The sequence below is a fragment of the Podarcis tiliguerta genome, assembly GCF_965153285.1.
Source record: "Podarcis tiliguerta genome assembly, chromosome: 3".
In the NCBI taxonomy this organism is placed as follows: domain Eukaryota; kingdom Metazoa; phylum Chordata; class Lepidosauria; order Squamata; family Lacertidae; genus Podarcis; species Podarcis tiliguerta.
The window spans coordinates 33,200,561-33,224,465 of NC_139536.1; the positions used below are offsets into that span (position 1 = coordinate 33,200,561).

Below are 23,905 nucleotides of genomic sequence, written 5' to 3' on the forward strand. Positions count from 1 at the left end.
TGCCTGCAAAAGGAAAAAAAAAAACATTTCATACGTTAATTGGTAATCAATTGTAAATACATTACCATTTCAAAGCCTGGCAATTTCAAAGTTTTTAGCTTTGTATCAGAAAATGTTCTGAAGCAAAGTACCCTACGGGAATTTTTCGTTAATATACAGCAGGTGGTTTTGCCATTCTAGGATGGGGGGGGGGGGGTAGAATATGTATGTAAAAATTCAGAACACAACCTGATGTTCTCATGTAAATGAATGGCACAGCTTCACACATTATCTAGTAGGGTTACCAAGAATCACTGTTTACTACTGAGCATAGTAATCAAGCCCCTAAAATTCCTGTAAAATTTCCATTAAACACAAATAAGCTAGTCTTCATCTTACTATTTTTGGTAGATTTGGCTCCCAGTAACACTTTGAAATTTGAGGAAGACAAATCAGTTCTTATATAACTTATTTGGGTCAAGTTCCCACTGGAAGAATATAGAAGGTCACAATTCTTTAATTAAGAATGTGTGTGCACAATTATTTATACCACAAATCTCAGAAGGTAAACCCATGCAAAAACTAAGCTATTTCAGCGCACGTAGCTGAAGGTTGACTGGAGGGCACACTTTGTGAGATATTGACTTTGAAAATTGTTTCTCCCTGGTTTGCATTTAACTTCAGGGCATATTTGCCCTTATTATTCCATTTATTTCTAGCCTACCTTAGCCACCCCTTCAAATTCAAAATAATAGTTAAACTGAAAAGGGCTTGCCTGTCACTCAGGCTCACAGTGTTTTGGAATTCTGCAAGGCAACTGGTGACTATTGTCCCTTTAAAACTCTAAATGGCTTGAGTCCTGCATGCTTTGCATGGTTCTTCTCATGTGCAATCTGAAGTATCATAAGGAATTATTGGAACGTTTTATCAAATTATCATATGCTAGCCAGGTTAAGTCAGAAAGGAAGAACACTGATCTCCAACACGCAGTGGTAGCCCCATGTGGATGGAACCAAAGGCAGGCTTCCAGAATCTATCTTTGAAGACTTTAAATATGTATACCATTTTTAGAACTGCTTTTACTTGCCTGGGTGGAGAAACCTTGAAACTGGGCTGAATTATTCTTACTTTTTTTTCCTAACGAGATATTGCTTTTAGAGTGATTGATTTTGCTTTTGTATTTATTCTACAAATTTTGGGCAGATTTTTAATAGTGTCCAACTACCCTGACCTTTTGAAGATGGACATGGGAAATATGCAATAATTATCTTTTTAAAATGCACTTTTCAGCTTTAGCATCATGCTGCAAATGTCATGGCCCCAGATTAACACAGTACTGTATATATTCAGTATCATTAACCCTCAAACCCAAATGAGCAGTAAGAACAAGTAGTAGGACACGAGTGGTGCTGTGGGTTAAACCACAGAACCTAGGGCTTGCTGATCAAAAGGTTGGCAGTTCAAATCCCTGCGACGGGGTGAGCGCCCGTTTCTCAGTCCCTGCTCCTGCCAACCTAGCAGTTCGAAAGCACCAACTGCAAGTAGATAAATAGGTACCGCTCCAGCAGGAAGGTAAACAGTGTTTCCGTGAACTGCTCTGGTTTGCCAGAAGCGGCTTAGTCATGCTGGCCATGGACGCCAGCTCCCTCGGCCAATAAAGTGAGATGAGAGCCACAACCCCAGAGTTGTCCGCGACTGGACCTAATGGTCAGGGGTCCCTTTACCTTACTACTGTACTACTGAAAAAGTGAGAGGGGAAATTTGATATTATAGCAGAAGCTGTTACAGAACTTGTCATTGCTACTTCACTGCTTAGGACAAAGCTTGAGGAAGGAAATTAAGTGTTGTCATAATGAGAAGCGTATTCAGCAGCCTATAGGTAGCCTCTGTCTCTAGTCAGTACCCTCATCCACAAATCATTCCCCAATTAGGAAGTATCATCTCAAATGAAATCACATTCAATGCTGGAAGGAACCCAACAACCTATTCATTAAGAACATCAGAAAGACATGCATGTAGAAAACAGTCAGGAACTTGTGAACTTGTAAGAAAAAAGGACAGGAAAGTAAATAGCATTTAAGGAAAATGAGGTCAACGGTACATCAGCTATGAAGTATAAAGTACAATGGTACTTCCGGTTATGAACTTAATTTGTTCTGGAGGTCCATTCTTAACCCGAAACTGTCCTTAACCTGAGGCGCGCTTTCGCTAATGGGGCCTCCCGCTGCCACCGCACGATTTCCGTTCTCATCTTGGGGCAAAGTTCTCAACCCAAGGTACTACTTCCGGGTTAGCGGAGTTTGTAACCCGAAGCGCTTGTAACCCAAGGTACCACTGTATATCTTGCAAACATTTGCAAAACATGCAAAGAGTGAAAATGCTAAAACAAAATTAAATACTTTTTATGACAACTACAGTGGTACCTCGGGTTACATACGCTTCAGGTTACATACACTTCAGGTTACACACTCTGCTAACCCAGAAATAGTGCTTCAGGTTAAGAACTTTGCTTCAGGATAAGAACAGAAATCGGGCTCCGGCAGCACGGCGGCCCCATTAGCTAAAGTGGTGCTTCAGATTAAGAACAGTTTCAGGTTAAGAACAGACCTCCGGAATGAATTAAGTACTTAACCCAAGGTACAACTGTATAGCTTTGCTGTTTCCTTGGCATCTTTCACCTAGATATGGGAACAACTAATGAGAGGTCCTAAGGAGTGGCTAGAACCTACAGAAAAATGTTGCCACAAGCATAGTGGAAATGGATAATTCAGCCATGAAGAGGCAGGGTAGGCCATAAAGTTCTCACTTGCTTCACCTTGTGATACTACCTATACCATCACTCAGTAGGGAAAGGATAGACACGTGTGATGGCCTCATTTATTTCTGCCAGTAAACCCCATCCTCACTGCAGACACAACTGCCTCGCAGGAATTTTTGTTTCCATTTACTATAGTAGAAGGAGCTTGATTTATTACCAACTGATTATGAATAGAATGGGAAGGACTTCATATATTACACGACTGGAGTATCCGTCCATGTATAGACTGTTGTACAGCATGCCTACACATAGGTCTTCTTGAATTCTTGAAAAAGCACCACATTTATTTATCTGGAAATAACTGCCCTTCATCTGAAGATCACAGTGTAGTTCCCAACATAAAATACAAAATGAGCACACAAAATACATAATAAAACAAAAACAAACGAATAATCCCTGTCCCACGAACACATTTAAAAGGCCATGGAACATTATTCAGCCATGAAATTCATGAACAGAAAGTTACCTGAGCATGAAGCATGAAGTAATTGTAATAAGAACATTCATTATCAAGAGGTGCTATGCTAACAATTTACATATTTTACAAATTAAGAAAAATGATGGCGAGATTGGAAATTGACTATATCACAGAGAAACTTCAAAGGGGATCTGAAGCTCCCTTTTTTTTCTCAGTACAGAACTGCTTACTTTGGATCCATAAGATGAACTGAAGATAACTGTATTGAATCTCAAAGACAAGTAAGTAACAGCCAGTCCTGCTCCCCAATCCTTTGGCCATCTTTTAGAATAAGTTTTGATTTTCACAATCACCACCTGAAAGCATGTTATTGACGATGCCGAAAAAGTAAGCAAGCATATAGCCAGCACTTACTGGATGAGTTTCAATTATTTGGCTTGCTCAATAAGTGGTGATCACAGATTCCATTTCCTGGATTCCCTCAAACTACGTAGGCTGAATCAATTTCTATGACTTGGTGACTGCAGAAGTCAATGCTATTAGAAACAAAAACTTAACTTTCTGAATCAATTGTGAAAGAAAAACATTGGGTTATTATGTACCACTGAATGCAGTACAACCCACAACGAACTTTTCTGCATAGAAGTTTCAGCACTACAGTTTCAAATGTCAAATGTATCTGCCAAATGTGATTTAATATCAAAAATAAATAGCACTTACATTACACTGCATAGTAATCTAAGTAAACACGAGAAGGCAACCACATGTAATCTACAGAGCCATGAGCACAGATTAATATGTCCTTTAAAATTAGAGGTCTAATTTGACATGGAAAGTGTTAATTAGTTTTCACCTGACAGATTAAAGGAGGCTTCTTGTTCTACTAATGAACATGTGATATTTGTGCATGTTTAGAGAGCAGTCGTACCACAGTAAAAGCATACACAGTAAGTAAAGTGATTTTATAGTATAGAGAAGAGTTAGAGATACTACCGACTGAAAAGTGTTGTGTTCAGGAATAATTTGCCAAACTTGGTAGTCCATGAGATAAACTAACTGGTATTGGGATTATATTGTGAATATCTGGATAGTATCTCCATGAAATCCTAGCCATTCATGGTAAAAATTGTTATTGCTGCCTTATTCTGTTTTTATTTTTTAATATAAATGGTAACATTCTCACCTAGTCAGAATAAATTCTACTTCCCTTCAATAGCAAACTACAAGCAACTGCAGGGTCACTCTTTTCCTCTTACTTCCATTCCAATTCAGAAGTTCTGAGAAAAGCTGATGTTGTTTTTTAAAGTGGTGCTTAAATGCAAGCCCCTCTATGCAAGCCAGCCTCTAGATTATGCGAAAGTGTGACTTTTATCCCTGCTGCTGCAAAGAACAAGAGGTTTGGGGGGGGGGGGGGTTCGAAAGAGAGAGAGACCTGACACATACAAACTGGCATTACTCCAAGCTCACAATTAACTAAGTCAAAACAAGTAACACTGCCTGCAAAATTGCTTTGAGGAAGGGGGGGGGGAGACTCTGAAGGGGAACGTTCACCAAAAGAATGCAGCAGTTCTATGCGACAAAAAATACAGAGATTGGAGGGGTGACCTCCCTTAGAGCAAGGGATACATTTCAACCTCCCCTCTCCCTAAACGTGTGTATCTTATGCCAATGCCTTTTTTGCAAGCTCAGGCCCCAATGGGTCCCTCCGGAGCCCCCGCGCACAGCAACGCAAGCCCCTCTCTCTGCATTTGACCCCACTCTTATCGGAGGATTCTTGCGTCCTTCCCGTCAGCTGCAACCCACACCTTTGCCCTTCATTTCTCCCCCCACTAGAAGTCACCTTTTCAGAGCCGCTTGACTCCCCACCCCCCAAAAAACCTCTCCACAAATCCACCGGCAGCGCTATTTCCCCCCACCAAGGACCATGCCTACAAACTCCACGTGGGCGTGCCAGAAAGTGCTCCGTTCAGACGTTCCCCGGCCCCCTCACCGCGCCACGCCCCCCCTCACATCACAAAGGTAGGCTTACCTACACCGCCCCCTCCATCATCTCCTCTCCCCCCCCCCCCTTGCCTTTGGGGCTGAGCAGCAGCAGCGCCCGCCCAGCCCCCTCCCCCCCCCTGCAACACACCGGCCTCCCCCCTCCACAGAGACAGCCGGAAAGGAAAGCAAGCCAAGGTGACAGCGGCTCCTTCACACGCCCCCCCCCGCGCGCGCCTTTACCTGTCCTCTCCGCCCAACGGAGGCTCCCTGAGACAAGGGAGAGGAGCGAGGGGAAGGATGAGTCCCCGTTCCCTCCAGGCGCCGCCCCCGCCCTCGCTCGCCTCCCATGCCCCGCCCCCCTCCACCGTCGATCACCATCATCCGCCATCCCTGAGGCGCAGCAAGAGGTTGAGGCGTTAGGCCCCGCCCCTTCACCCTCGCTCTCAGCCAGTGAGCGGCCTTGGCTCCGCCCCTCTGCTTTACATACTCGACCTTCTTCCACTTTCGGCTCCTAGGAAACGGCGCGTCAGGCCACGCCCACATTCGGTGTGTGTGTGTGGTCTTTGGCTCTCTTTTCCCCCCTTCCCTCCCCACGCGGACCTCGTGCGCCTGCGCCTGCGCGCATCACCTCTCTTCTTCCTCCGCTTCTCCTCGCTAATGAAGCGGATGAGAAGCGAGTGGGGGCGGGAGTCTCGCGCAGCCCGCAGTGGCTCGGAGCTCAGCGCGCGCCGCTTCGCGCGGCCACCGTTGCAGCGTTCTCCGCAGTTTGGTGGTTTTTTGCAAAAATGACAATGCGGCGGGTTGGGTGAAAGCAGCAAGCCTGGCTTGGAAACCGCTTCAAAGGCGTCACAAACGTCGCAAAGTGCACAGGGTCGCAGTCACAGAAGCAGTGCAAAAAGCACCTTGAAGCCCCGCAAATTATTTATTTATTTGTTCAATTAGTCATACCGAAAGGAAAAATTAAAATCTAACGCAGATAAAACCGGCAAGAGAGAATGACATCCTGTGCAACAAATACAAAAAGCAGTATAGGTGTGTGTTGTGTGTGTTCACTAACAGTCCCTTAGAACGCTGCAAGTAATGGCTCATTTGCTCAAAGCAGGCAGCGGTGTGTAAGAAAATGTCCGCAGTTGTTCGTGGTGCCCAGCACTTGTGGCCTAAAAAGCTGACAGTGGAATGTTTACATAATAATGCAGTGTCTTTTTCTGAAAAACAAACTGATTTTAAAGCAAGTCGTTTTGACTTTCCACTATTAAATTACGCATATCAGTGTTGGTGCTGCGATACACCTTTCTAGCAGAATCTGCCATTGGCTCTTGCTCCCTAGTAAGTGTAGAATTGCAATGAAAAGTAAAATACTGGCCTTGAAAGCTACAAACAATGCAAAAAAATGAGTAAGTTTCCATAGTGTATGTGCATATTTATTCAGATTAATGGTGCTTTCTCTCAGCTAATTTAAATTTTTATCCTTGAACTACAGCCATATATGCAAACAGGCTACAACCCAACTTCCCTGGGAGTAAGAATCTTCAATAAGATGAATTCAGTAAGACCTAACTTCTGAAACCAAATGTGCATTGGTTGTTCTTTATATGCATGATGTGAGTTTCAGAAGTTAGGTCTAAGTACATTACTTTCCTAAAATAATCCTAGGAACTTTGGCTTTCCCCTAGTAGGGCTACTGTCCCCAGCACCCTTAAACTACAGTTCCCAGGATTCTTTGGGAGAGGACATTTGCTTTAAATGTGTGGTGTGGATCTAAGTCCCTTGACAACATTGGCATTTATGGGTAAATGTGCATAGGATTGTAGAGTTAGAAGGGATTCGGAGGGTCATCTAGTCCAACCACCTGCAATTTAGAAATATCATCTAAAGCATCCGTGACAGGTGGCCATCCAACATTTGCTTAAAAACCACTGATGAAGGAGAGTCCACAACCTCCTGAGTGTTGCATTACCAAGGTATCTATTTACACTTGATAAGGGGTGTGTGCACAAACAAAACTGAGGTTAAGAATCAGACTATGTTAGATTTAAATGAAGCCTATGCCAGAAGTAATACTTGGGAATGGCAGATGGGAATGGCAACCCTGGGTCTTGAACGCACCACCGCAGATTGTAAGCACGGACATCGTATGATTGAATACCTCCAGCTGAGACACCACCATCATAGGGAGGCAGCTGAGTTTTTAAAAGAACACCCTGACGTTCAAGTTTTCTGTGTTCAGGGAACTGTTTGGAATTCTTTGGAGAAAAGGGTGAGATAAAAACGTAATAATTAACAGCAGGAGCTCCAATCTTGGTCTGAAGTGGTATAGTCAGACAGATTTTACCATCTCACCCGTGAGAAAGAAGCCTTAATGCCAGGTAGTTGTTATAAAATTACCTGCCCAGCCAAGATTTTTTTATTGGGCGCCCCAAGAAAGGCAAGATGAGACTGGTAACTTGCATAGCTTGTTGGAGCAGAACAGTGTTTGGAAATAGTGTTGACTTCTGATTGCACTGTTTTGTAAGAAAACAAGGGTTGGGCCCCCACACTTAGCAAAATCTACTGCTAATTCTGAAACTAAGTTTTATGGTAGGGTGTTTAGACATGAACAGCTAAATAAGCAGTAGCACCAGACTACGGAACATGAGAGAATTTTAAAATACTTGGAGGCTAATGGTAGGATTCTGTAATCTGAATACTTACATCACACTAGAGTATTTATTTATTTATTTAAAAAAAGTTTAATGTAATACAAATATCTAATAGTTTACATAAAAGCAATAAAAACACAACAGTGACATTCTGTAAAATTTCCTAAAAACGAGATCGAAACTATACATCACAAAGAAAATTGAGCAGCGTACAAAACAGATAATTAAAAATTAAAAACTGAAATCCAGGAAAGCTTCGGTAAAGATATACTTTTCAAAGAGGCATCTAAAGGTAATTGCTGTTTCTGCCTCATGAGGAAGGTCTTTCCAGAGGGTGGGTGCTATCACTGAGAAGGCTTGCTTCTGCATTGTCACCAAGTGACAGTCTGTTGGTTGTGGTTTACCAGCAAGGTCTCCTTGGGAGATTATAAAGATCATCCTGGTCTCTGCCCAGGGTGCTGGTCTGCTAGATGTCCAAGCCTTAAGTTGTTCAGGGCTTTCAATGTCAACAACAACACCTTGAACTTGGCTCAGTGGCTAAGAGGCAGCCAGTGTAGATCTCTCAACACTGGTGTAATGTATAAAGTTGGGTGTCCCACTAAGCCCCCTAATCAGATTGTCACTCAGCTGTGATTCACCTTTTATTTATGTAAAAAGCGGCAAATTTAGTGTTCAAGATATTGATCAAGTTCCATTGTCAGGGAGGCTCTTTTGTGCTGTGATGAATCATCAGATAATTACGGGTTTAACACATGAGAAATAGAAAAAACACAGCTGTTTTCCTTGTTCCACACAATCTACATTGACATTGATTTGCTGATTTGCTTTTAAGTGAAGCAAACTCTTGTACATGAGCTTGCAGCTGCTAGGTTCCTATCGCTTCCACTCCATGCAAAACTAATGGAAGTGGGATGCCGAATTAATTGGCTGGATGCCCTGAATCAGCCTCTAAATGTGTACTTGTACACACCGTGAAGGTGTTTCACAGTAAAACATCTCAGCATACCTCATTCGATTTTGTCTAGTTAAAGACTAGTATTGCAGACCTTTACTGACCTGCTTGAAGAGAACATGAGGCTCCTACTGCTTTCAGCACACTTTATAACACCACTAAAACGTATCGCCATTCTAATAGTCTTCATCTCAGGGGGTTTTATAGATAATCTATTTCACTTCGTACTGCAGACAAGCGGTGTACCTGTAATGGGGCGGACAAAAGTGACCCAATTATATTGGAAGACACAGAGAAAGCAGATAAGGAGGAAAGAGACTCCATCTGATTTGATTCTGAAGTATGTTTTAAGGTCCAAAAGGGAGAGATCCAAAAAAGTAGGGTGTGTAAAATTTGCTTCAACACCAACTATCATCGTTCTGTACAAAATAGGGAAAAGTGGATATTGTGTATCAACACAAAGACACAACCTGAATAGGGAGAGAGTGGTCAGGAAAGTTGTTCTCTCCTTAACAACTGCCTGCATACTGCACCAGAAAGATACCTGCCTCTCCATTTGAGAATGCTATTTTGCACAGCACATAAGTGTGTTAGACCCCATCTGAACTACACATTTAAACATACACCTTTAAACAAGGGTGACTTTTCTTAAACAATCCTGGGAACTGTGGTTTGTTAAGAGAGCTGAGAGTTGTTATGAAACCCTTATTCTCCTCAGCCAATTCCTCTTCCCAGGGAATTCTGGGAATTGTAGCTCTGTGAGGGGAATAGGGATCTCCTAACAACTCTCAGCACTCTTAAAAACTACAGTTCCCAGGAATCCTTGGGGAGAGCCCTGCTGCTTTAAATATATGGTGCAAATGGGGACTTAGATTAGATATATGAGCTGTGGATTCTCTTCCAACCCAGTAAGTGTTTGATAATATACTCTCTCACACTGGAAATTTTCCTCACAAGGTTATTGTAAGGTTACATGGGATGAGAACTGTAAAAAATAATGCATACGTTGAAAAAGTGATAGATACATAATTCATAAAGGTGGTATATAAATGTTGTAAACAAACACAATACCAAATCTCCCATGCCCTGTGAAAATGTTCATGAGACTAGAATATGTAAACAGATTGCATTTCTGGATTGTATTGGATGTAAAGTAGATGGAACCCATCCAAAATTACCTAAAGGGCATTTTCATTAGACTAATCAGCTGCACCAGCTTGTCTTCATCCAGCTCTTGGCACAGAACAGATTAGTAAATGCAACCATGAGGCCGAGATATGCAACTCTGGTGAATAATTCATAGGCCACCCAAGAGCTGCTGCAGGTATTCTTGTACGCCAAGTCAAAGTTAAAGGCAAAAAAAAGATATTGTAGCCAGACTATAGGAGGCAAGAAGACAAAAAGAAGATTAAAGGATTAAACAAAATATTACTTTGCTGTTGCATAACTTTTTATTTTTGAGGATGTTAGGTATTTGACAAACATTCATATTAAGTTTGTGTTGGGAAGATGCAAGACCAAAGGCGGGAAATATTTCTGGCCCAATGGTCTATATTCTTATCTCCTCCCACCCTGTAAGTCAACTTTGACTGGTAGGCAGCCCTACCCATTGCCTTTTTTCTTAAAAAAATGTTTAGGGGTACTCTCCTTTTGACTTAAGAAAATCACCATTTTATAGTTCAAATCAGGAAAAATAAATACAGTAAATGGACAAAAGTACCAAGAACATGCATCACCTCATATTACACAGCTGACAGCTCACAGTAACTTCCACATTGGATGAAGTTGTGTGCACTAACATCTTCCCTCCTACTTCCAACTCCTACTTCACACATTAAACGCTCGCTTCCATCTGAGACTCAGTAAACACCATGACAGGAAATGAGGCTGCCATTGGGGGTAGCAACGGAATTGACGATTCACTGGCCCTACCCATCTGTTAATCATCTGATGTCATGATGATGCCAGGTGACTGAAAAGTGAGTGATCCCACCCACCTGTCAGAGTTGACCTGTGGGAAGGGATCAGCTTCACCAGCGCATTACCCACTGTTTTGAAATTAATAGCGTCCTTCCAAATTATGTTCAATGGCACTAGAAAAGGCAGCATGACATGTGCAAAAGTCATATTTGCAGATTATTAAGCCGATACCAACTGCCTGTGGATAACCATGGCTATTCCAAATTTTTCTTTAAAAATATAGCCTCGTCATCTTCCTCCTTAGTATTCAGACAGACAAGCTGTCATCCATGCATCATTCAAAGAACTCACCAGTGCATCTCTTGGTAGATGCGGAGTTATAAACTCATCAAAATTTAATCTGAAAAACAAGGAGAAGATCTGCTGAATAAATATGTTCTTGTATTTTTTTGCACAGGTGAGCAAACAAACATTTTCATTTCCTTCTGCACCATTTCATCCTTTTCTTTAAAATTTCTGCACCACTTCAGCCCTCCTACAAAACTTCCATTCTTCTGTCTGCTCCTCTGTTTGCTGCAACAAAGCTTTAGCCTTTAATCATCACAACAGTATCCTAAACCATTAGTTGTTTTATTTTAATCTTGCAGCAGTCATGTGGGGTTGGTTAGACTGAGTGACAGTGACTTGGCCACTGCCAAGCAACGGTGTGAAGTGGGGGGCTGGCACACTATCTAAAACCTGAAATCAATACCACAGAAGCACAACAAGATTATGCTACTTACCATATAATTTTATAACTTCAGTTGGGTACAATGCTGCTTTTGAATAATTATTTAGGGTTGCATCTAATGTTATTCCTACTGTGAGTGGGCTCACATAGGCATGACTACCTTTGGTACCCTAATTTCAAGAGATCTACTCTGAATCAAAATTAACTCTTGACATTTACAATATCGTGCAATGTAGCACCATAGGGGGAAGGAAAGGGTGACTGAAGCACATGTGAGATGCATCAGAAGGAAAACTGCTTTGACGTTGCAGGTCAGAAAAGTTGGAGACAGTCTCGAATGCATGGCCTAAATAGGCTTTTCCATCTCTTACCTCTTTTGACTTGGAGTGCTGTGCTTTCTTCCTGATTGACATTATCCTCCCAACGTCATGCTTTGCCCTTGCACGTGTCCATGCAGTGGTACTTTGCCATTCGAATGGGTATTTCCTGGAAGAACTCCCTTACAACTGACCCCCCCTTTTTTTTTAGGATTTTGCAAAAGCAGCAAATGCACCTTAGCGATGAGACATCGTGGGGAAATGTATTGTAATGTGTAAGCACCTAATTTGTCAAATGCAGCATGTAACAAGAAAGTCCTTTTATAAATGCAACAAACTAGCTGAGGGCTACTTAGCCTAATAAGCTTAAAATCTTATTTCTCGTAGACATCTGTCAAGGCAAAAGCAAGATACACACAACACAAGCACGCTTAATCCACTAGCTCAGGCTAAAGGCGATGGAGCTTGTGAGCTGCTGCTTTGCATCCAAAGGGGAAATTGCAAAGGCGAAGAATGCACGGTGCACATTTGTGGAGAGATGCACTGGGAACGCTGAAGTCCGTAATAGCTAAGAAGGCAACCTACCAAACTGTGGGCTGATCAAGATGAAAGCTTCATCAGAAGCATAACATCAACTGAACTTGTAAGTTTTTTCCGCCTTTTTATTCCTTCCTAGATCAGTTGGATATTTTTCAGGAGTAAAGAAGGATAGGAAGAGGAGCATAATGGGCTGCACTCCTTCACATAGTGATATTGCTAACCATAATGTGACCCATGGAATCAAGTCACTGAACAGGGGTATCCTGCCAGTTGATCCAGAGGGTGAAGGTTCCCAGTTCCCAATGCTGATCAAATGCTCCTCTTCATATGATCTTGAGGAGTTGTGCCAGGGAGAGACTCAAAATAAAGATCACTTCTTTGAAAATTCATCAGATGAGGACAAAAATGTTAATTTCCGCTCCTCCTCTGAGGATCCTTCTCTGCCTGAGATTGACCAGGAAGAGAAGGAAATGGAAAGGGTAATCTCAGAGACTGAGATAGCCATATCTGAACTGACGGTGTCTCCCACCCATATGGTTGAGGATATTAAGGTCAAAAAGCAAAACTCTTCTGCATCGGAAGAAATTGGCTTTGCTTTGGAAGACAACGATGCAAACAGTGAAAAGCAAAATCCAAAGAAAGGGAAAAAGCAAAAGAGCAGCAGGCAGAGAAAACAAGGCCGTCATTGCAAAATTAAAGAAAAACCTAACCCACCCAAATGCAAGGCAGAGGAGAAGGTGGATTTCCCAGAGTTGCTTGTTAAAGCCCATCAAAATGCTTATGCATATTTAAACCCCAACCTCTCCAAATACGAGGTTATCTTGTGCATGGCCAACCAGGCCACAGAAACACAACTAATTATGCAGCAGATGGTGAGCTTTTTACTTCTTCGTTTTGATGAAATCAACCATCTTTTGGGAGAAATTGCCCAAGATGGAGAAGGCCTACTAAGAGATGTGGGAGGGAATCTTGCTTGGCCAGCTGGCAAAGGGAACCTGAAAGAACAACCAGATCTCTTGCAGCAGTTACTACAGTACACAGTCAATAAGATGCAGCTGTTAAATGGCACTGTGGCCTCTTTAACATCTGATGCCCTGCAGGAGTCCTGTAGCTTTCTACAGTCTGCAGGTAGCAGCTTGGAGGAAAAACTGAAAGCAAAACAAGCTTTTGATGAGCGCTTGCTCAGGACAATAAAACTCCTTGAAGCATCTGCAGTCAAACCCTCTCACTCTCATCCTGATGATATGACTCTTTATTCTGAAGACAGTGGGATTGGGATTGACAGTGAATCGGTCAAAGACCTGAACCTTCTTGATAAACAGGGAATACAAAAAAATTGTGATTCTTCTTCACATGACCACCCATCCTTAAATCCAGCCAGGCCATCAGGTGAAAACCAGTGGTCATGCACTTCACTACATGCCACAGGCAGATCCCACGACTGTGCCCTGGAAAGACAATTTAAGGATATATTTTACCCACCTGCACCCACCAAGGGTGTAATGCCTTCTTCAGCTGTAGCTCCAGGAAGCACTGTTCTGCAATATCAAAACATCTCCAAAACCTCTTCTCCTAACTCTATGAATTGTGGCGTCATTCATGAGGGCGGTTGTTTCAAAGACTGTGAATCAACCGCAAATGAAGACAGTGATGATAGTAGCTTTTCTGAAGAAGGTGACAATTTAAGTCTGTCTGAAAAGGGAACTAAAGAACAGCCCACATCTTCGCCTGCAGCAACCTACAGTAAACGGAGGCCTTCCACCAAACGGATAGAGAGCCCAGAGAATGAGGAAATTACACTCAAGATGAAAGATGCCATTAGTGAAAAGATCAAGTTTGTCCCTGCTAAATCTGGGAAGAGGGATTGGGTGGAAGATGAAAATGGGAAGATGCTGCGGCGGCCTAGCACAGCAACTGGAAGCCAGAAGGCACCAGTTAAAAAGAAAAGGTCTAGGTCAGAGGAGTCTCTGAAAAGTCATGCCGAGGACCCAACCCTTTTAGAACTTCAAAGGACTCAGAAGGGGCTTGACAAAAGGCTGGAAATGTTTTACACACTTAATGGAAACAAGGATCTAAACGATAAGACAGCATCACTGAACCCCAAAGAGCCATCTAACTTGCAAGATTCTGAGCATATTATTCATAGATCTTCCACTAAGAAACTGAAAGCATCTCTTGCTAAAAACTTCAGCATATTGCCTAATCAAGATAAAGTCCCTTTGTTCAGGCGTGATCAAAATGCTATCAGCCAACAGACTGGTGAAAGGAAATGTCGAAAGCCTGTCACAAGCACCACACCCCCAATGGATTCAACATCTAAGAAAGAAAATGAGCTTCCTGGGACACAGAAGCTGAACAGTGTTGGTTGTGCTCCACCCCGCAAATCTGTAAAGAAGTTAATCGAAACATTCAGCACCGCTGAAAGTCTTGTGAAACCTCCAAGTTTAAGAATTTTGGGCCCAATAAAATGTGTCAGAAAGTTTGGACTTCCAAGCATCACTCCCAGTCTCCCACTTCCTAGAGGACTTGCGCCTTTAAATCACAAACATAGAGTTTCACCAATAGGAGACATAAATTGTCGAAACATCAATCCAGCACACTGTACCTTGGGTACCACTGGGTCACCTGTATTTGCAAGCGGAAGTGGCACAAATGGGGATTCTGATGATGATGGTGATGACAGTGATGACATGGAAGACCTGCCCCCACCACCTCCTGACATGTTGATGGACATCTCACCTGATTCAGCTACATATCCAAAAGATGCAACAACAGGAGAAAACTATTCAGAAATTGCTAAAACAAATGAGCATTTCACCGCTAAAAAAGTTACTCACATTTCTCAGCGAATGAAAGCTTCTCTGTGTTCCATTGACTTGTTACCGAGTAAGAATCTGAACAGTCCCAGTCTCATTACTAACAAAGCAACAAAAAGCGCTAGGGTGGACTTCAGACCAAGAAAATATTCCCTGGAGTTGAATTCCAGCTATGTGTCTGATAACAACCAAGACATGTCATCAGCATCCCCAGAGGAACATGAAGTGGAAGAAACTACAGATCTGTATAAGCAGACATGTAAGCTCATACCTCTTCAAAATCCTAAAGAAATGCCAGAACAGGATGCACCTGAGCCAGGAAATAAAGACTGTAGCACACCTTCAGCTTCAGCTCAAAAACAAGGCTCTCCTGATTCACCCAGTGGAAGTGAGAAAATGACTGCCTTTACCAAACGGGTGTCCCCCGCAAGAACACCACCTTCATCACCCCCCAGTGAGAAAAGGCTCCCAAGCCCACCACTACATCACAGGCACATAAACCAAGCTTCTTCTCCCACTACCCACCGGCAGCCAAGCCCCCCTGCTAATCCCAGGGCATCAAGCTCTCCAACACAAAGGAAGCAGCCTTCCCCACCAACCCAACAAAACCTGTCTAGCCCACCATTGGGACGCAAGCAGCAGAGCCCACCAACCCACCGGAAAGTGTCCAGCCCACCAGCACTCCGCAGAGAAGCAAGCCCACCTCCTTTCTCAACAACCCCATCCCCACCAACTTCCCCATCTTGGTTGCACAAAGGATTACGAAATCACCTGGACTCTGGGAATGAGCAGCAGACACCCATCCTGAAGATTGTCAGCAATACACGCTCAATATTTTGTCCAGCCACTTCCTCGTTATTTGAAGCCAAACCAGTGTTGCCACCTAACAGCTCCACAACAGAGGCTATGGCGGACCATCCCGAAGGGTCAGCATTTGCGCAGAGGAACAGCAAACATCTCAGGCAATGTGGGGATCCACAGAGGAGGTTGTCCCTCAGTGCTGCCAATCCCCAACCTTTTGTACGGAGGAGTTCCTCTGATCGCAGGCCAGGATTTCAGCGTCCCCTACCATTCTTTGCCACATCTGGTAGTGAACCTGTGCTACTTCAAACAAGGTAAGAGTCAGTATTTTCAAAGCCTTTAAGTTGCATTTAGATGTATAGTTAGCCTTATAGTCCAGGCAAGTAACTTCGTTGCACCGATATCTGTCACTAATATCTCTTTCCTATGAGTAGGATTTGTATGAGGAATAAGTAAAAATAAAAAACCTGTTCCCTTGCGTTACGTCTGCACATGGGTTTTGAAAATGCACAGTGAAGTGAAGCAAATCCTTCCCCGATTCCTCTCTTGCCCATATTTGCCCATATGACAGCTAAGGAACCACTCCAACATCAGCACCACCAGCCATGCTGCCAACTTGACTGGCTTTCCATGTAGTACTATCATGAGAGTCCATGCTGAGCGTGGGTGTGGGAAACCTGGGATTCTAAATCCCTGCTCACCTGTGACACCTAAGTGCCCTATGCCTCAGATATCTTATTTCACAAAGTTACAGTGAAGTTATCAGGCTCTCTGAACTCTCCAGGGTTTCAGACAAGGGTTTCTCCCAGCCCCACCTGGAGATGCCAGGGATGGAACCTGGGACTTTCTGCCCAGGTGCTCTGCCACTGAATGGCGACCCTTTCCCACCCTGCAAAGCGTAGGATACTGATGTAAGAAATGCATGATAGGCTACTTTTCACACTGCAGTTTAAAAGCCTATGTGCCTTTCCATGAGTTACCTACTGCAATGACTCGTTTACAGAACTAGCTCATAGCATGAAGTATGAGGATTCAGAAGCATCCTTCAGTTTTCAGTTGTGTCCTGGAGACAGCTTCATACACTGGGCGTTTTGACAGAACAACATCATCGTTGTTGTTGTTGTTGTTATATTTCTTACTTGCCCTTCACCCTAAGATTCCAGGGCAGGTTACAACAATTTAAAAATACAATGTCATAAACATAATTTATTACGCTCAAAGACCAGCTCGAAAAGCACAACTGGGACAGCTTTCACAAGAATAAAATCTGCATTTAAAGCAGTGTACAACAACAGCTTAACAATTAAAATCTAAGATAAGCGCATAAACACATAAAGACCTAAAAATGTGGGCTACCATACAAATTGGCCCTGACACCCTGGACTTCGGCTGTTTTCCTAGCGAACTAATTTATTTCGGAGGGGTGATCTGCACCTGCAAATCTGCACACAGAATCTGGCAACCATAAATACAATGTTTAAAAAAAAAAGTTTTAAAAACTTACATGTATCGGCCAGGGATATAGGAAGCTGTCCTATACTGAGTGAGACCATTGGTCCATCTAGCTGAGCATGACTGAGCATGGGATTTCAGAAAGGAGATACTTCCAGACCTCCAAATTTAGGGCCTCTTGCACTGAGGCCTTCCTGGTGGGAAGAATTCTACCACAACTGCATACCAAATGATAGATTTTTTCCCCCTCACCACTTGACAGGACGGTTCATTCTGTTCCTCAGGTGGTTATGAACATGCCATGGTACATTGCAACTTGGGAACAGTTTGAGACATTTGTCCAACATTTCTCAGGTTTTAACTTGACGTTACAGGATCCGTATTGCCAAAGGCATCATTTGCCTTTCCTGGAATAATTTTATTTTCCTTGCATTACAAAGAAAAGAGAAAGAAGTGGAATGGGACTGTTGCTTTCCTGTCCTGTAACATTAAGCCTTCTGCCAGAGTCCAGTTAAGCCCTCAAACCAGCAGAGATTGCAGTCCTGCTGATTTACCACAGGAATATGTATTCTGGGAAGAAGAAAAAAATTATCCGAGCACCTCTGATCTTCTAATCCCTTGTTTTGTTTCTGTGTTTAACCAGCTCTCTTCAACCTTGGGTTCAGCCTTTCAACTTGTAAACAAAACAATAAAGAGGCAGAAGAGTGCCCGGGGGTTGTTATCCCAGAATAACTGATTATGTAAACGCAAGCCCAGGATCAGTTTCCAATGAAGTGTTTGCTCTTTCCCTTTACTCTGGTCTCTCTCTTGAGAGAGATGTGTCACTGGCCCCAATTAGAGAGCTCTGGCGTCTGTTGTAGCTTCATAAGTACCAGGGGAATGGCCTGTCAGTGTTTTAAGCTATGGGAACCAGAAACCATCTGCTCACGTAATAGGAGGGGGCTAGGGAGTTACTTTGCTCTTACGAGGCTGGCCTTTTGCTGGAATTTAGCTGAGGGGCACGTTTTCACAGCACGGATGCTCTGCTCGTACAAATCCCGCTAATCCATAATAGGATTTGTGCATGTGTAATAGGAAAAAAAAGTTTATTTTAGTCCAATGATGGCTATCAGATTAAAGGCCTTTCCATGGGGTAACAGCTGGGAGAGGAGCTTTGAACAAATACTGTTCAAATATTCCACTTAACTCAGGGCCACAAAGCTGGTTTAATGACTCAGACCCCAAGCAAAGCCTTGGGTCATCTTTCCAGATACAGGGTAAATTTGTATTGGATCAGGACCTCATCAGGATATTATTCTTACTCTTCTTTTAAGGGTGTAAGACAGCAACCCACTGAACTCCCTGGTACTTACGTGTGAGTAGGCATGTGTATGATTGTAAGGTGTATGAAACACTCCACATTATTTTTCCATTAATGGTGCCTTGGCTCATAACATACACAGAAATAGAGGGCAAAAATTAAAAGAGGATAAGATCAAGGACACACACAAAATCCAGGTACAGATTTCATATATTCAAGTACTTAAATCTAACTCTCTGTTGTTAAACGCCACCCCAAACTCTGAAAGGTGCAAGATTCCACGGTTTCCAGGCAGGGTCTGTGTTTCCTTTTGGAAAATGAGGCACAGGTATCTTTATGATATATGGTTTATTTGCACAAATATACATCCTGAGCCTACAATAGAGGGGTTCACAACATCAGTACCCCAAGAGGTTCTGGCTGCTCCAATAGCCACAGCAGCCTTGGATTTAAGCTGACCCCAACCATTGCTCTCAAATGTGCTCTCTGCCCCTCTCCCCAGCCTGCTGCGCTTTACAGGCAGCCATTGTTTTCTCTCATCACTGCAATCCTAAACTCTACTCTGCTTTATCTTTGCTAGCTATCTCAGAACTCAAGGAGGGGCTCCACCTATTTGCCAGTTTGCACAGTCTTTATTTTCTGTTAATGGCCCACCTCTTATGTAATACAGACTCATAGAAGTGTCTGGTAGCCCATTTTAACACTCTAAGCAATGATTAAATTCTAACACCTATCAGACCCAGGAATTTAGGGGAAACTGGCACCCGCAAACCCTGGGCACCCACAACTCATAACAATATGTATATTGGTGCTCTTTCATTAAATGCATTTGTACCAAATCATGTTATCTTTTATTGTTTGAACATGAAATATTGATGCAGATAGCACAATCTATTTTTTACCTTGTTCAGCAATTACTTAATTTATGGGAAGTAGTCAGATATATGTTACATTATATACTCGTGCCATCAGTGTGAGAAGCACTACAGACAGGTCCTTTACCCAGAGGTGCTTCCTGGGGCTTATGGGAGATGTAGTCCAAAACATCTGGAGGGTGCCAGGTTGGTAAAGTCTGTGGTAAAACATATACCTATGAAGAAACACACGTGAATGTGAATTTCATGTGAATATTCAGCATTCTGAAAATCGCAGCTTTCATAGTTGTGAAACCATGTGCACATTTGCTTAATTTTTATAATTATTAGTGTTATTATTTTTTAAATTTATATACTTTCCTTCACAACATAAAAATACAAATAAATAAAGACAAAATACACAATAAAACAAAAATTAAAACAAACCAATAGTCCTCCTCGCTTTAATTTTTTTATTTGCATACTTTACACAGACGACATAAGTGTACTTTTCTTGATGCAGAATTTGGGTTGCCTTTGACGACTTGTGCTAATAATTCTTAGCTCCCAAATGGTGATAGATTTTTATGTAATGGAGCTTCATTTTGGTATGAGGCAATTAGAATTCAAAACTGGATTGTACTGAATAATAAACACCTAAATAGCTGCTGATGGTGTTCTATCATGAGTTTACATGTTATATTCATTCTTTTGCTTTTAAAAGGTCATACGTCATTAGCCTTTGGTCTTAAACGTCTTCTTTTTTTGCAGAATGGAAGAGAGCCATAGGAAAGAGGTGGACTCTTGGAACAGTCCATGTTCTTCTGAGGGCCGAAAAGCAGGCAAGTCATCTTCCCACCCTGAACTCTACATTGTGGGTCAAGGACTCCAGAAGGACTGAGTGGAAGTGATAGTGCTGGCATCTGGAAAGCTGTGGCCCAGGACCAAGAATCTTTTCATGTGTAGCCCCAAGCTGCAATGTTTCACTTTCTTCACCATGTCAAAGAAGAATGAATACTGGTTCCTGGTTTAGCATCACAGACCTTTGGAACTTGAGTTCTGAAGGTCATCCTGACCAGCTTTCCCCTCCAAGAGGAGAGATCATCCGCCAACCTGCATGGTCACAGTCTGGACCACTGTGAGCTACAGAGTGTATGAGAACTGCAAGGAAGTACTTACAGAGCAGATCTGTAAGGCCACCTTCCTGGGCACCGCATGCCAGCATAGGGTGGGGCCAGAGGCAAAAACAAGCACAGCCAGAGCAATGAATGTGATTTTTACCTCTGTACAGCAGGCTACCCCATAACACTCTCCTGAAAGTAAGCCCCATTGAGTTCAATAGGCCTTACTTCCAAGTACACAGGTATAAAAAGGTAAAGGTAAAGGCCCCCTGGACGGTTAAGTCCTGTCAAAGCCGACCATGGGGTTACAGTGCTCATCTTGCTTTGAGGCTGAGGGAGCTGGCATTTGTCCACAGACAGCTTTCCGGGTCATGTGGCCAGCAGGACTAAGCCACTTCTGGTGCAGCGGGACACTGGGACGAGTGCCAGAGTGCACAAAAATGCCATTTACCTTTCCACCCTCCACAGTGGTACCTATTTATCTACTTGCACTGGCGTGTTTTCAAACTCCTAGGTTGGGAAGAGCTGGGACAGAGGAACAGGAGCTCACCCTGTCGCAGGGATTCAAACTGCTGACCTTCCCATCGGCAAGCCCAAGAGGCTCAGTGGTTTAGACCACAGCACCACCCGCATCCCACAGGTATAGGAACGCACTAAAAGGCATGTTTGCACCATAAGAATTTCCACTCTTTCACGCCTAGAAGGAAATGGAAGCATGAAGAACTATTCTTCCCAGAGCAGTAAAAAAAAAAGGGGGGAGCCCACTTTATTCCTGCCCCAGTATGGACTGTCTCTCAATATCAGGAATAACTTCTGTCTACAGTGCAAATGAACATAACAGAGCAGAAGGTATGGCATAGGCAGCTGCAATGAGCAGATATTGCACCTGCTAGCCACTCTGTGTTTGGACAGTGCAGGTAGACTATAAAACTAGGTGGCATCTCAGGGAATTCTAATTGATTCTGAATTTCAGTTTTGCATAGGCTCACTCAAAAAGAGAACGAAAGGCAGCCAGCCAATGCACCATAATATCAATGAAATTGAATAATGATTTAGATAAGGCTCTCTTTCCAAGGTCTGGGGGTTCCCCCCCCCCTCCCAGATGATGTAGCCTTAGCCACTGTGTAATCTCATTGCTTCTGTATCACAGAAAAGCTTCATCTTGATTCCTGATGAGAGCAAATGTGTCATGCCCAATCAGGTCTTTTTAGAAGCACTCAAAAAGCATCTGCATATTTCATGGAACGGGATCACGGGCCCAATCAACCAAGTATTTCTCTCATTGTGATAATGTTCATTTGGTTCATAAGGTGGCACCAGAGAAAGGAGTCCTTTATTCGCTCCTGCATTAATATGGATTAAAATGGCTCTCCCCAGCTGGCTGCTGTACAGATGTTTTTGGCTACAACTCCCATTCCCCGTCCCCAATCACAGGTGTTCTGACTGGGGCTGATGGGAGATGTAGTCCAAAAAGTCTGGTGGACAGCAGGTAGGAGAAGGCTGGCTTAAATATAAGGCTGCACTTGAGATTGAAGGCAGACCATCAATATATTTATGAAGTATTTTTTAAAGAATAATTACATAAGCACATAAATTCCACATTTCTGCTACCAACCAGCTTTATATGACTCTATGTTGGTTAATGGCTTTTTAAAAGTTTCTGTACTTTTTTTAAAGTTATGTTACACTGCTATGTATATTTGTGTAAATACCATTTCCATTTTTCACCAAGACTGTATATTTGTGAATATGAATTACAGTGATGTATATTCAAAACTTACATTTCTTCGCTTTATAAACCACGGTGAGAAACCTTGCCATGGAATAAATTATCTCTCTCTCTCTTTTTTAGTTGCAGAGTTTTATATTGCATTTGTACTTTTGTGGTTTTATACCAAGAAATTGTAACCTTGAAGTTAAAATCATAGGGTTATATTCAAAGTAGTATTAGGAAGATTGTTCCATTGGGCAAGCAGAATTGCTTGCACTGATGGAACAATCTACTCTCCCACCCCGTTGTGCACTGCTCTGGGGGTTCTCAGATTTGGGGAGGGTGCATAGTGGGGAGAAGAGGGGGGGACGTCCCTTTGCACTACCTGGAATTGTTTATCTAACTTCTGCTAGTGCAACTGTTTAGTTGTATATAGTCTCCAGTTGCAAACTCCTGGAGATAGCTGAACATGGGTCTTCTTCATTGGCCTGATTTTGGAAGATTTGCCTCCTTGGGTTTCATAATAGATCTTTGTACGTCTGCAAATCTTGCGGTTCCCCAAACATGACAATACCTTAATACCTTCCTCGTGTTTCTCAGTGGCCCTATGTTGGTCAGATTTCTGTCAATTCCTATATGTGCTACTAAATGGAGCAACAATACACTGAAAAGCAATTTCCCATGTTTCTGTCACATCCCTATCATCACGCTGTTGTGTTACCAAGAAACAGAAAACAGGGCAACATTTTTTAAGCCAGAGAGGTGAGCCCGTGTAGATAGGTGCAGTCTGAAAGCATAAGGAGCGGCAAAGGAGGACAAGTGAAATTTATTGATGGAGAAGAGAACTTCATATGGCTGAGGGCAGCAGTAGCATGTAAGGGGTGATCAAAAAGCAGTAGTACTCTCTTGGAGGCAGCTGGCCATGTTCATCAGGATAAAGTAGGGAATGGCAAGAGTAGGGGAGGTCCAAGTTGGTGGCATTGGGGTCCCACAGTTGTGTGTACACTTGCAGGACGCCAATGCAGGCAAGGCAGAAGTGCCCTGACCTCACCACTGCCTTCTCCTGCCCCATGCAGTGCCACCATGACTGGGGGGCCACTGCTGGCTGAGAGCGTTGCAACCAGGTAAGCAATTGCCACAGGCAACTGAGGCAAAGATACGCTGGGATTTAAAGCAAGGATCTTGTACTGGTTCTGGGAGCAGGCAGGAAGCCAGCAGAGGGATTGAATGGCAATCACGTGGTCTGAGCCATGTGAATGCTGGATGATTCCAGCAGCAGAGTGCTGGACAGAGGTGAGGAGGCAAAGCAGGATCAACAGGCCAGGGAAAAGATGGACACATTAGTCAAGGTGCTGGGAGACAAAGTCATGAATCAGAATATATAAGCCCATCCTTTGCAGACCAGCCCTGAGATCCATAGGTGCCATCTTGCACCAAAGACTGGGTGCCTGCAACAAAGGGCTTCAACTTTGCCCATTGACTTTGAGGGGGCCCAGCCCCCCAAAATATATTATTGTGGGTGCCGAAGCACCCACCACCCCTGGAGTTGGCTCC

The 23,905-nt window shown here is 43.1% G+C and overlaps 2 protein-coding genes across 7 annotated transcripts in view; one reads left to right on the top strand and one right to left on the bottom strand.

The window, feature by feature from the left end:
* The window catches only part of CLIP4 (CAP-Gly domain containing linker protein family member 4), a 39,289-nt gene extending 33,310 nt beyond the window's left edge, over window positions 1-5,979 (bottom strand). For 2 of the 5 annotated variants that reach the window (XR_014509764.1, XM_083434477.1), the window contains exon 1: window positions 5,439-5,650. The gene's annotated coding sequence lies outside the window, so the exon portion shown is untranslated. Of the gene's footprint in view, window positions 1-5,055; window positions 5,168-5,244; window positions 5,651-5,826 lie in introns of those variants that run through there. The other 3 variants (XM_083434482.1, XM_083434478.1, XM_083434480.1) reach the window with 3 other exon arrangements.
* PCARE (photoreceptor cilium actin regulator) lies at window positions 15-22,484 on the top strand. Of its 2 annotated transcripts, XM_083434399.1 has the most exons (5): window positions 15-997; window positions 3,431-3,496; window positions 11,968-12,031; window positions 12,144-16,227; window positions 20,291-22,484. In XM_083434399.1, the coding sequence occupies exons 4-5, from the start codon at window positions 12,482-12,484 to the stop codon at window positions 20,418-20,420; spliced, it is 3,876 nt and encodes a 1,291-aa protein (XP_083290525.1). In that variant the 5' UTR covers window positions 15-997; window positions 3,431-3,496; window positions 11,968-12,031; window positions 12,144-12,481; the 3' UTR covers window positions 20,421-22,484. The 2 variants fall into 2 exon arrangements, with proteins under 2 accessions (XP_083290525.1, XP_083290526.1); XM_083434400.1 differs by lacking the exons at window positions 15-997; window positions 3,431-3,496 and having other exon boundaries at window positions 9,971-16,227.
* The last annotated feature ends 1,421 nt before the right edge of the window (window positions 22,485-23,905 follow it).

Bases quoted from the DNA above. Each gene is read 5' to 3' on its own strand.
- PCARE (XM_083434399.1), top strand. From the start codon at position 12,482: ATGGGCTGCACTCCTTCACATAGTGATATTGCTAACCATAATGTGACC. The intron at 16,228-20,290 runs GTAAGAGTCAGT...CTTTTTTTGCAG, and splicing joins CCTGTGCTACTTCAAACAAG to AATGGAAGAGAGCCATAGGA.